The sequence below is a fragment of the Oncorhynchus kisutch genome, linkage group LG26 (assembly GCF_002021735.2).
Source record: "Oncorhynchus kisutch isolate 150728-3 linkage group LG26, Okis_V2, whole genome shotgun sequence".
NCBI classification, from domain to species: Eukaryota; Metazoa; Chordata; class Actinopteri; order Salmoniformes; family Salmonidae; genus Oncorhynchus; species Oncorhynchus kisutch.
In genome coordinates this window covers 28,718,871-28,731,103 of record NC_034199.2, presented here as the reverse complement: position 1 = coordinate 28,731,103, position 12,233 = coordinate 28,718,871, and the positions used below count along the sequence as shown (strand labels likewise).

Sequence of the window (12,233 nt, the reverse complement as noted above, 5' to 3'; positions counted from 1 at the left end):
TCTTCACTAATTTCTCTGCTTCTCTAAATCAGACCCTATATATTCATTAATTTCTCTGCTTCTCTAAATCAGACCCTATATATTCATTAATTTCTCTGCTTCTCTCAATCAGACCCTATATATTCATTAATTTCTCTGCTTCTCTAAATCAGACCCTATATCTTCACTAATTTCTCTGCTTCTCTAAATCAGACCCTATATATTCATTAATTTCTCTGCTTCTCTAAATCAGACCCTATATATTCATTAATTTCTCTGCTTCTCTAAATCAGACCCTATATATTCATTAATTTCTCTGCTTCTCTCAATCAGACCCTATATATTCATTAATTTCTCTGCTTCTCTCAATCAGACCCTATATATTCATTAATTTCTCTGCTTCTCTAAATCAGACCCTATATCTTCACTAATTTCTCTGCTTCTCTAAATCAGACCCTATATATTCATTAATTTCTCTGCTTCTCTAAATCAGACCCTATATATTCATTAATTTCTCTGCTTCTCCCAGAGGTGTTTGTAGTGGCGATTTTAGAATGTAAATCTTGGTGGGGCAAAAAAGTAAATAAATTGTATTAGATGCATGCTAGCAAAGCCACGACACAACACATCACAACACTAAACAATACATTAATTACATTATAAGGGTAACAAACGGTGCCCACAAACAGTTAGTCTACATAAAACTGTTCCAACAGCAGAGCTTTCTTTTCAGCACAATGGAGTGAATCCTTACCACCGCTACACCTGGGTATCAGGGGACCCTTGTCTGGCAGCGAAACAGTTCATTTAGCTTAATTTACTGCCTTTAAAAAAAATGTTTCATAGACATATGTAAAGGAGATCCAGAGAGATGTGTTTTGTTTGTTTCCTGTAGACCTACTTGAAGGAGATCCTGAGGGAGATAGGCGTGTACAATACTAAAGGAACCCACAAGAGCACCTGGGAACCAACACTACCAGGGAAGCGGGAGGAGATGAAGGGTGACTAGCCCAGAAAGGAGCATCCTGCCCGGGATATAAATGCTGACCCAAGGGCCTCCCATCATGTTGGAGAGTCTTTCTGTTCTTTGACTGGTACCCAAAGTTACATGACAAGAGTGTCTGCTTGTTGTCAACCTGTTGGTAGGATGGTGTGGGGATCTTGCACCATGAACCATACTGTGTGAACCATACTGCACCATACTGTGCCTTAAAGCTACACTGTACTTTGGATGGGTTCTTTTGGATTTTGTCTTTCACCTTACTTACAGAACCCGCAACTCTGAAATAAAGAATTTATAAAGAATCCATAAAATAATGGAACGACTGGTATTTGCATATTTTCCATTTTCACTAAATATGCAGGACTACCTACTTGACAGAACAAGCTTTAGAGATAAACGTTTCAACAAAAAGGCCATTGGTATTAACATAAAATATCTTTCATGGATCCAATGATTCTATCATCTACGTTTTTAAACAAATCAACACAACTGGAAATGTTTTACCCAGTGTTAGTTTTATTTTTCACAACTCAAATCAGGAAGTCCTAAGCTATCCCACTACTTTTAGTAAGGGTGTCACATCTAATGTAACTGTAAACCAAGCAAATGGAGGCCTGAGAGTTAAATCAATCAACAATAAATAACCAATTAATGAATAACTAATCAATGGACTGAAACTTTGTCTTCGCAGAGATAAACAAATCATCCCAGCAAACTGTGTGTGACATTGAATTTCCCAGGTAGAAATGTAACATATTAGAGCTGACACAATTCCTTATTCTACATGATAGAAATGTATACATATATAGAGCATATATGCCTCCATCTGAATGTTCTGATTGGGCCTTCCTGAATATACCAGTTACCAGAACGCAATAGTTTAACACAGTAATCAGTAAGGTCAATTACAGAATCAACACCAAAATACTGTCACAGCACCCCTTCAGCCAACCCCATAGACATGACATGGTTTGGGCATCTTATAATACTTTAAAGTAATACTTCCATTCCAATCAGATATAATATAACAATTGTAACTAAATCCTTTCAATCCAAATGTAATGCAGAGCAGTCGTCTCGTTGGTTGGTGGTCGTGGGTCAGGTGAGATGCAGCTGAGCAGCCAATAGAAACAGAGGTAGTCCAGTGTTACTGTGAAAGAGAGGAGAGGAAGGTCAGTGGTTAAAACACACGAGTAGACTGGTTATAAGTTATAACATAATCAGTGTGTTATTAGACATGAGTAGACTGGTTATAACATAATCAGTGTGTTATTAGACATGAGTAGACTGGTTATAAGTTATAACATAATCAGTGTGTTATTAGACATGAGTAGACTGGGATAAAGGGACTCACGCATTTCTCGATCTCCAGGCCGTCTTTGAAGAATGTCATGAAGGGAGTGATGCCGTCCTCGCGGAAATCCAGCAGCCCAACCATACCATCTGGGTTCATGGACTCACCTGTAAAAAACTACAGTGGGAGGGGGAACAGAGAGAGGGAATGTAAGAAATTAGGTCAGTGAAACTACATCCATAAGATTCTTCTCCAATCTAGATATTTTTAGTTTCATAGGCCTGGACCTTCAATCATCACAGCTTGACTGAGCACAAATAGTTGATGTGATGTGAGGAATGTATGTGTAGCTGAATTTGCTGTAGGCAGTAGTAGATGTATAGCTGTAACTAGTGGTTACCTGGTAGTTCTTCATGTTGCCCATGATCTTTTTGATCTCCTCCTGAGCTCCAGCCATGAAGGGCTTCACTCTGTCTGGGTTGTTCTCCTCCAGCTTAGCCTTGATCCTGCACACACCCCACACACACCTTCAACTGCTTTTCATTTCAAATAAGGACATTTTCATCTACATAAGTAGTCACAGTTGTGAGGGGCATACAGGGAGACTGATGGGTTTTGCCTGTATCAGTACTAGCACACACAACACATGCACAGACACCCGTCACTAAAACACTCACGCCTTCATGTAGTCCTTGATGTAGCCCTTGTATGAGTCCTTGGTGAAGGATGTCTCCTGCAGTTTGTGGTTGAGGACAATGTCCACTCCACTAACTGTGCTGGACTCGCAGCCGTCATCCTGCACCTCCGCCGACGCATTTGCCCCCAACAGACAGTCATCGATATTCTCCGTTCTACTAACCATCTGAGGGGAGGAGGGGGAATATCAGAGGAAGGAGAGTGAGTGCTGAATCACTCAGTGGTTGGGTCCCATTACTGTCAAAAACCTTATTCTATTTCAGGACCATCTTATAGGACTTGTCTATGTAAAGTCAGGCATAATGCAAAACTATGAGTTGAGATGATACCCAAGTCAATAAGTGGTTCCAAATCCTAATACACCTCACCTCTCACCACCACAACTCAGAGAGCTTATACCTGCAGTGGAGACGCACCTTTCCCTCAACTTCCAATAACATCCCATTTGGTGATTCTTTGATCTTGTAAATGTCAGAGAACATTTCATCCCCTGCAATAAAACAGAATGAATAGAAACCACATTAATAGCTCAGTCACAAGGTTACATTGTTGTCAGGTAGTTTGCCTTGGGCCTTCTACAGACTTCCCCAGGCCAGGTCCTGCTGCTGCCGGCTAACATAGCTGAGCTTGCCCACTAATCCTATTTGTTAGACGGCTGACAGACATGCTACAGCTACTGCTGTGGTACTAGCAACATCTGCTAGGTTTACAATGCTAATATAACTGGATTAGAAGCATAACATTAAGATACTAGTATGTGTGCAAATGGTTAGTATGTGGATAATCGAAGAATGTACAGTTCAACCATTGAGTGATTGATAGCGTTTGCTGTTAGTTGACGGTCTTTTGTCAGCTGTCAAATCTGTCAGCGCGCGCATGGAACACAAGCAGCTGCAGGCTGACTAAGTAACAAGGTCTACATATCCCATTACCGTAAACTGAACCTGTTTTGCATCGCGATGAGTAAATATTCTCCTTTGGTTACATTACCAAACATTCATTTTTTCTTGATTAAAATGTGTGTGAGATGTGGTGTAATAGTAAAACAGTTTATAGTAAACACATACACAGTTGAGGTTACGTGTGGCCCTGTGCAAGGCCTTAGCCTTTGATTTCACCACACCGGGAACCATTAGAGACCAACACACTTGATTCTGAATATAGATAGCATGACAACAACATAATTTAAAAAATATATACATTAATGGGCATACGAGATATTTGTCCATACCAGTGATGATGTCCTTGTAGATGATCATTTTGTCGGATTGAAGTTTCGAATTCGACACAAAGACAACGGAGTACCCTCGCCCTCACTGGCTTGACCAGAAAAGAGCGTCATGCATCCAACGCGGTCTAGTGTACAATTTGCTGTTGAAGTAATTTATATTTGACCCATTTATGAGGCAAGTCTGCCCTCTGGTGGATAAAAATACGAAAACCAATAAAATACATTACATTACTAGAAATAAAGTGGAGCGATAAATGCTATTATGTTTTTAAATTGAAAAGTTAGTTTGGGGTGGAAGGATGGTTGTGGAGGACACCAATGTGTGTGAGATGTGGTGTTGTCACATCAGTATAGAAGTAGAGGACAGAAACATAATGCACCAACACCATAGAGTACCACAGTATGAGTCAGTATGATAATACCCATAAAACCTTTTTAGAATCCGTGAGTAAATAGGGCCGAATATATTGATCAAAGTCACCTTGTCCGAGAGAGATGTACATGGTTATCAAAACGATACGCCAGGGTAAGCCTGCACTTGTTAGTTACAGCCTCATGCTAATCGCATTAGCCTACGTTAGCTCAACCGTCCCGCGCGGGGACCCACCCAACTTCATAATGAGGCTGAAGATGAGTCTCGTAGTAAGAGGTCAGACACTCCACATCTCCAGGTTCAGCATAACAGTGAGCAGGAGAAGCAGCATGTAGTCCTGTATTCTTCAGTTCCTCCACCAATCTAATCAGTACAGTATTTTTGTTCAGAACAGGCCTCGGGGTAAAGGTCTTTCTACACACTGTGGGCAGCTGTTGACACCAGTGGCGGTCAGTGCCATTTAAGATGAGGGAGGACAATGTATTTTCTTCTCATGAGCATAGTCGTATTTCTATTACAGCATATTGGATGACTGTCATTCATATTCCATTCACCCAGTTCAATGTAACATCATTAGGGTTAGGCTACTACATGACACTCAAAATTTCCCTATACCATTCATCAGGTTGCTACAACCTAGCCTATGAATGAAAGTTTACAACGTAGGAACACAGGTCAAAAACAATCTTGAGGTGAGAGATGGTGACACATACCGCCTTGCACACACTCGCCTGCGTCTAGTTTATCTAAGGTGAAATCATTAGTCCAACAGTTGCAAACAAGAGTTTCAATTGGACAAATTCAGGTGATTTCCCCCCCGTTTAGTTTGTTTCCATTTTTATGAAACGTTTTTCAACAGAATCGGCGGAATGAATTCACCCCTGATCACACATACACACAGTACACTTTCATAACAGCCACAGTTGTATTCATCTCGCATCTATGCACTCTCTTCCTCTCACCATTACCCTTTGTTTGTGGACTTCAATGCACAACACATCAGCTGTACAGTTGAAGTTGGAAGTTTACATACACCTTAGCCAAATACATTTAAACTCAGTTTTTCACAATTTAACAATTTAATCCTAGTTAAAATTCCCTGTCTTAAATCAGTTAGGATCACCACTTTATTTTAAGAATGTGAAATGTCAGAATAATAGTTGAGAGAATGATTTACTACAGCTTTTATTTCTTTCATCACATTCCCAGTGGGTCAGAAGTTTACATACACTCAATTAGTATTTGGTAGCATTGCCTTTAAATTGTTTAACATGGGTCAAACGCTTCGGGTAGCCTTCCACAAGCTTCCCACAATAAGTTGGGTGAATTTTGGCCCATTCCTCCTGACAGAGCTGGTGTAACTGAGTCAGGTTTGTAGGCCTCCTTGCTCACACACGCTTTTTCAGTTCTGCCCACACATTTTCTATAGGATTGAGGTCAGGGCTTTGTGACGGCCACTCCAATATCTTGACTTTGTCCTTAAGCCATTTTGCCACATCTTTGGAAGTATGCTTGGGGTCAATGTCCATTTGGAAGACCCATACGCGAACAAGCTTTAACTTCCTGACTGATGTCTTGAGATGTTGCTTCAATATATCCACATAATTTTCCTGCCTCATGATGCCATTTATTTTGTGAAGTGCACCAGTCCCTCCGGCAGCAAAGCACCCCCACAACATGATGCTGCCACCCCTGTGCTTCACGGTTGAAGAAGCAGTGGCTTCTTCCTTGCTGAGTGGCCTTTCAGGTTATGTCGATATATGACTAATTTTACTGTGGATATAGATACCATTGTACCTGTTCCCTCCAGCATCTTCACATGGTCCTTTGCTGTTGTTCTGGGATTGATTTGCACCTTTCGCACCAAAGTACGTTCATCTCTAGGAGACAGATCGCGTCTCCTTCCTGAGCGGTATGATGGCTGCGTGGTCCCATGGTGTTTATACTTGCGTACTATAGTTTGTACAGATGAACGTGGTACCTTCAGGCGTTTGGAAATTGCTCCCAAGGATGAACCAGACTTGTGGAGGTCTTGGCTGATTTCTTTTGATTTTCCCCTGATGTCAAGCAAAGAGGCACTGAGTTTGAAGGTAGGCCTTGAAATACATTCACAGGTACACCTCCAATTGACTCAAATTGTGTCAATTAGCCTATCAGAAGCTTCTAAAGCCATGGCATCATTTTCTGGAAGGCACAGTCAACTTAGTGTATGTAAACTTCTGACCCACTGGAATTATAAGTGAAATAATCTGTCTGTAAACAACTGTTGGAAAAATGTTGTGTGTCATGCACAAAGTAGATGTCCTAACCGACTTGCCAAAACTATAGTTTGTTAACAAGAAATTTGTGGAGTGGTTGAAAAACGAGTTTTAATGACTCCAACCTAAGTGGGTTTTGCTGAACTGTTTAGTTTCCCATGTTTTGGGGCATTTGTTTGGGTTGGCGTCGTTTTCACCAGTGTGGTGAATTAAATGTATCGCTACCCTGAACTCTCTGTATCCTGCGCCTGACTTCTTCCTCCACTACACCCCGGGCATTACAGAATCCTGCACCTGTTAAGAATGGAGTCAGCAGGACCCCCTGCCAACCCCCTCCCATCGATGGAGGAACGTGTCCTCCACCACACCACCATCCTCCATCGGATCGGATCCACCATGGACCAGATGATGGAGAGAATGGACCGATAGGAGAGGAGTGGTCTCCTCTCTCCACCTTCAGATTCCCCAGCTCTGGATCCCCCTTCTCCTCTCTTCCCATCCCCCGGCTCCAGCGCTCTTCATCTTGCGCTCCCGAAGGATTATGATGGAGCGGCGGTGGGGTGTCAGGGGTTCTTGGAACTGGAACTGTACCTGGCGACCGTGAGGCCCACTCCCTCGGGAGCGGAGAGGGTGAGTGTCCTCGTCTCCTGCCTTATGGGTCATGCTCTGGAGTGGGCAAACGTGGTCTGGAATGGCCCAGACTCGGTGAAGGAGCACCACCCGGAATTCACCCTCCGCTTTCGTGCCGTGTTTGACACCCTCCAGAGGGCCGAGCTGCGAGCTGCGGGAGAGCGACTGTTCCACCTTAGGCAGGAGAAGAGGAGCGCCCAGGATTATGCCTTGGAGTTCCGGACCTTGGCCGCTGGGTCTGGTTGGAACGACAGGGCCCTGATAGACCACTACCGGTGTAGTCTCCGGGAGGACGTCCGCAGGGAGGTAGCGTGTCGGGACACCGCTCTCTCCCTAAATTAACTTATCGACTTATCAATCTGCTGGCTGCCTGCGGCGTTCGGAAAGGGTCCTGTGCGTTCCACCACCCAGCACCCCCGCTCCCATTCCTATGGAGTTGTGGGGGCCGTGCCGAGGGGTACCGGAGGAGGGGCCCGTCTGGGAGTCGAGATGGCAGGCGGAACGCTTCTCGGTCACCCCAGGTAAGTCAGCACCAAACTCACCCAGAACCCCCTGTTGGTCACATGTTTGTCTTGATTTTGTTTCTTGATTTTTTTCCCCCTCTTCCCAGCATAAGGCGCTAGTCGATTCAGGTGCAGCTGGGAACTTTATGGATCGCGGACTCGCCATCAAGCTGGGTGTTCCACTCGTGCCGATAGATTCTCCCTTCCTAAGATTTCATGGAGACAGGAGGTTCTCCAGGGGTGGTCAGAGGAGTGTTCTGGAAGGTGGAGGGTCCAGACCATAGTTCTACGGTGCGCATCCCCCCCAATTATGCCGATTTGGCAATCGCTGGCTATGGAGACATATGTCACGGAATCTCTGGGACAGGGGTACATTCGGCCCTCCATCTCACCCGTCTCCTCAAGTTTGTTTTTTGTGAAGAAAAGGGAGGGAGGTCTGCATCCGTGCATTGATTATAGAGGTCTAAATGCCATCATAGTGGGGTTTAGTTACCCGCTACCTCTCATCGCTACTGCGGTGAAATCATTTCACGGAGCACAGTTTTTCACAAAACTGGATCTCAGTCTGGTGCGTATTCGGAAGGGAGACGAGTGGAAAACCGCGATTAGTACCACATCAGGCCACTATGAGTACCTCGTCATGCCGTATGGGTTAAAGAATGCTCCAGCCGCCTTTCAATCCTTTGTAGACAAGATTCTCAGGGACCTGCACTGGCAGGGCGTGATTGTTTATATCGATGATATTCTGATCAATTCCGCCACCCGCGCATGTGTCTCTGGTACGCAAGTTGCTTGGTAGACTGCTGGAGCATGTCCTATGCGTCAAGGCTGAGAAGTGTGTGTTCTCCAAACGAGCCGTCTCCTTCCTGGGTTATCACATTTCCACCTCGGGGGTGGTGATGGAGTGAGACCGCATTAAGGCTGTGCGTAATTGGCCGACTCCTACCACGGTGAAGGAGGTGCAGCGGTTTTTGGGGTTTGCCAATTACTACCAGAGGTTTATCCGGGGTTTTGGCCAGGTAGCAGCCCCCATTACCTCACTGCTGAAGGGGGGTCCGGTGCGTTTGCGGTGGTCGGAAGAGGCGGACAGAGCCTTCAATAGGTTGAAGGCGCTGTTCATGGATGCACCCGTGTTGGAGCACCCGGACCCCTCTCTAGCATTCATAGTGGAGGTGAATGCGTCCGAGGCTGGGATGGGTGCCGTGCTATCACAGCGCTCGGGTACGCCACCAAAACTCCGCCCCTGCGCTTTCTTTTCGAGGAAGCTCAGTCCACTATGATATGGGGGACTGGGAGTTGTTAGCGGTGGTCAAGGCTAAGCACCCCTTTCTCATCCGACCACCAGAATCTGGAGTATATATGGGCAGCTAGGAGACTGAATCGTCTCCTTTGTTTTGTTCACGTTGAGTGAGAGGTTATTTTCCTGACACCACACTCTGAGGGCCCTCACCTCCTCCCTGTAGGCCGTCTCGTCGTTGTTGGTAATCAGTCTATAGTGCCGTCTGCAAACTTGATGATTGAGTTGGAAGCGTGCCTGGCCACCCAGTCATGGGTGAACAGGGAGTACGCACCCTTCTGGGGCCCCAGTGTTGAGGATCAGCGGGGTAGAGACATTGTTTCCTACCTTCACTGCCTGGGGGCGGCCCATCAGAAAGTCCAGGACCCATTTGCACAGGGCGGGGTCGAGACCCAGGGTCTCGAGCTTAATGACGAGTTTGGAGGGTACTATGGTGTTAAATGCTGAGCTATAGTCAATGAACAGCATTCTTACATAGGTATTCCTCTTATGCAGATGGGATAGGGCAGTGTGATGACGATTGCATCGTCAGTGGACCTATTGGTGCGGTAAGCAAATTGGAGAGGGTCTAGGGTATCAGGTAGGGTTGGATGTGATATGATCCTTGACTAGTCTCTCAAAGCACTTCATGATGACAGAAGTGAGTGCAATGGGGCGATAGTCATTTAGTTCAGTTACCTTAGCTTTCTTGTGAACAGGAACGATGGTGGCCATCTTGAAGCATGTGGCGACAACAGACTGGGATAGGGATTGGTTGAATATGTCCGTAAACACACCAGCCAGCTGGTCTGTGCATGCTCTGAGGACGCGGCTAGGGATGCCGTCTGGGCCGGCGGCCTTGCGAGGGTTAACACGTTTAAATGTTTTACTCACGTTGGCCACGGAGAAGGGGTGCCCACAGGCTTTGGTAGCGGGCCGTGTCAGTGGCACTGTAGTGTCCTCAAAGCGAGTAAAGAAGTTGTTTAATTTGTTTGGGAGCAAGATGTCTATGTCCACGACGGGGCTGGTTTTCTTTTTGTAATCCGTGATTGACTGTAGACTCTGCCACATACATCTCGTGTTTGAGCCGTTGAATTGCGACACTACTCTGTCTCTATAGGGACCCTTTGCTTGTTTCATTGCCTTGCGGAGGGAATATCTGCACCTTTTCTATTCGGTCATGTTTCCGGTCGCCTTGCCATGATTAAAAGCGGTGGTTCGCACTTTCAGTTTTGCGCGAATGCTGCCATTAATCCACGGTTTCTGGTTAGGGAAGGTTTTAATAGTCACAGCGGGTACGACGTCACCGATGCACTTGCTAATAAAGTCGCTCACCAAGTCAGCGTATACATCAATGTTGATGTCTGAGGCTATCCGGAACATATCCCAGTCCATGTGATTGATTGGTATACACGGCTGTGACTATAATCAAAGAGAATTCTCTTGGTAGATAATGCGGTTGGCATTTGATTGTAAGGAATTCTAGGTCAGGTGAACAAAAGGACTTGAGTTCCTGTATGTTGTTGTGATTACACCATGAGTCGTTAAGGCATACACCCCGCCCTTCTTCTTACCAGAGAGATATTTGTTTCTGTCGGCGCGATGCGTGAAGAAACCAGGTGGCTGCACCGACTCTGATAACGTATCCCGAGTGAGCCATGTTTCTGTGAAACAGAGAATGTTACAATCTCTGATGTCTCTCTGGAAGGCAACTCCTGCCCTAATTTCGTCCACCTTGTTATCTAGAGATTGGTTATTGGCAAGTAATATGCTCGGGAGCGGTGGATGCTGTGTTCGCCTTCTGGGTCTGACTAGTAGGCCGCTCCGTCCGCCTCTCCTGCGGTGACAGCGTTGTTTTGGGTCGGCCTCTGGGGTAAGATCGCATGTCCAGGGTGGAGGACCGAACAAAGGATCCGCTTCGGGAAAGACGTATTCCTGGTCGTAATGATGGTAAGTTGACATTGCTTTTATATCCAATAGTTCTTCCCGGCTGAATGTAATAACACTTGACATTTTCTGGGCTAACAATGTATGAAATAGTACATAAAAAAAGGACCTGATGTGAGGTGGCCATCTGTCGGTGCAATCGTCTCTGGCTTCTCCAACATTTTTGAATTAAATTAATTAGTTGAAAACTGTTCACCTATTGTCTATCTCTCTCTTTGAGTCAACTACTCACCACATGATATGCATGCAGTGCTAGCTATCAGTAGCTTATGCTTTCAGTACTAGATTAATTCTCTGATCCTTTGATTGGGTGACACCATGTCAGTTCATGCTGCAAGAGCTCAGATAGGTTGGAGAACATCCTCTGGAAATTGCCATAATTACTTTGTAAGTCTATGGAAGGGGGTGAGAACCAAGAGCCTCCTAGGTTTTGTATTGAAGTCAATGTACCAAGAGGAGGACAGAAGCTAGCTGCCCTCCTGCTACACCATGGTGCTACCCTACAGAGTGCTGTTGAGGCTACTGTAGACATTCATTGCAAAACAGTGTGTTTTAATCAATTATTTGGTGACGTGTATATTTTATATAGTTTTATCTAAAAAGGATAACTTTTTAAATGTTTTACCATTTTTAATTTTATGAAATTCACTGAGGATGGTCCTCCCCTTCCTCCTCTGAGGAGCCTCCACTGTTACAGATAATCTGTTAGTTTGACATGGTGGGATCTTTTTGTGTCGGAAAATGAACTAGGCGAGAGGAGGCAGTGGAAATGCCTTTATGCACAAATATACCCGTTATCATAACCGTTACGTCGAAGCTAAACTTGTAGTCACACAATGATATGGTGTGAGGTCTTCCCAATACAACATGGGAAACCATACAGTTTATTAGGCTAAAGATTAAATACATTATGGTGAACTTCCCAGGGTAGTGAAAATGCACGATGATTTCGATGCTCCTTTCCAATAAATATTGAGGGTCTTATTATGATGACATGATGATCGATGCTTGAGTGCCATTTGACAAAATGCAATGGAAACATA

General features: G+C 44.8%; 1 protein-coding gene across 2 annotated transcripts; it reads right to left on the bottom strand.

Annotated features, from left to right (window-relative positions):
• Window positions 1-1,476: 1,476 nt before the first annotated feature.
• LOC109877786 (translationally-controlled tumor protein homolog) lies at window positions 1,477-4,335 on the bottom strand. Of its 2 annotated transcripts, none has more exons than XM_020469983.2 (6): window positions 4,204-4,335; window positions 3,372-3,462; window positions 2,954-3,138; window positions 2,677-2,782; window positions 2,337-2,453; window positions 1,477-2,132 (listed from the first exon to the last, which is right to left on the bottom strand). In XM_020469983.2, the coding sequence occupies exons 3-6, from the start codon at window positions 3,136-3,138 to the stop codon at window positions 2,130-2,132; spliced, it is 411 nt and encodes a 136-aa protein (XP_020325572.1). In that variant the 5' UTR covers window positions 3,372-3,462; window positions 4,204-4,335; the 3' UTR covers window positions 1,477-2,129. The 2 variants fall into 2 exon arrangements, with proteins under 2 accessions (XP_020325572.1, XP_020325571.1); XM_020469982.2 differs by having other exon boundaries at window positions 3,389-3,462.
• Between the last annotated feature and the right edge of the window lie 7,898 nt (window positions 4,336-12,233).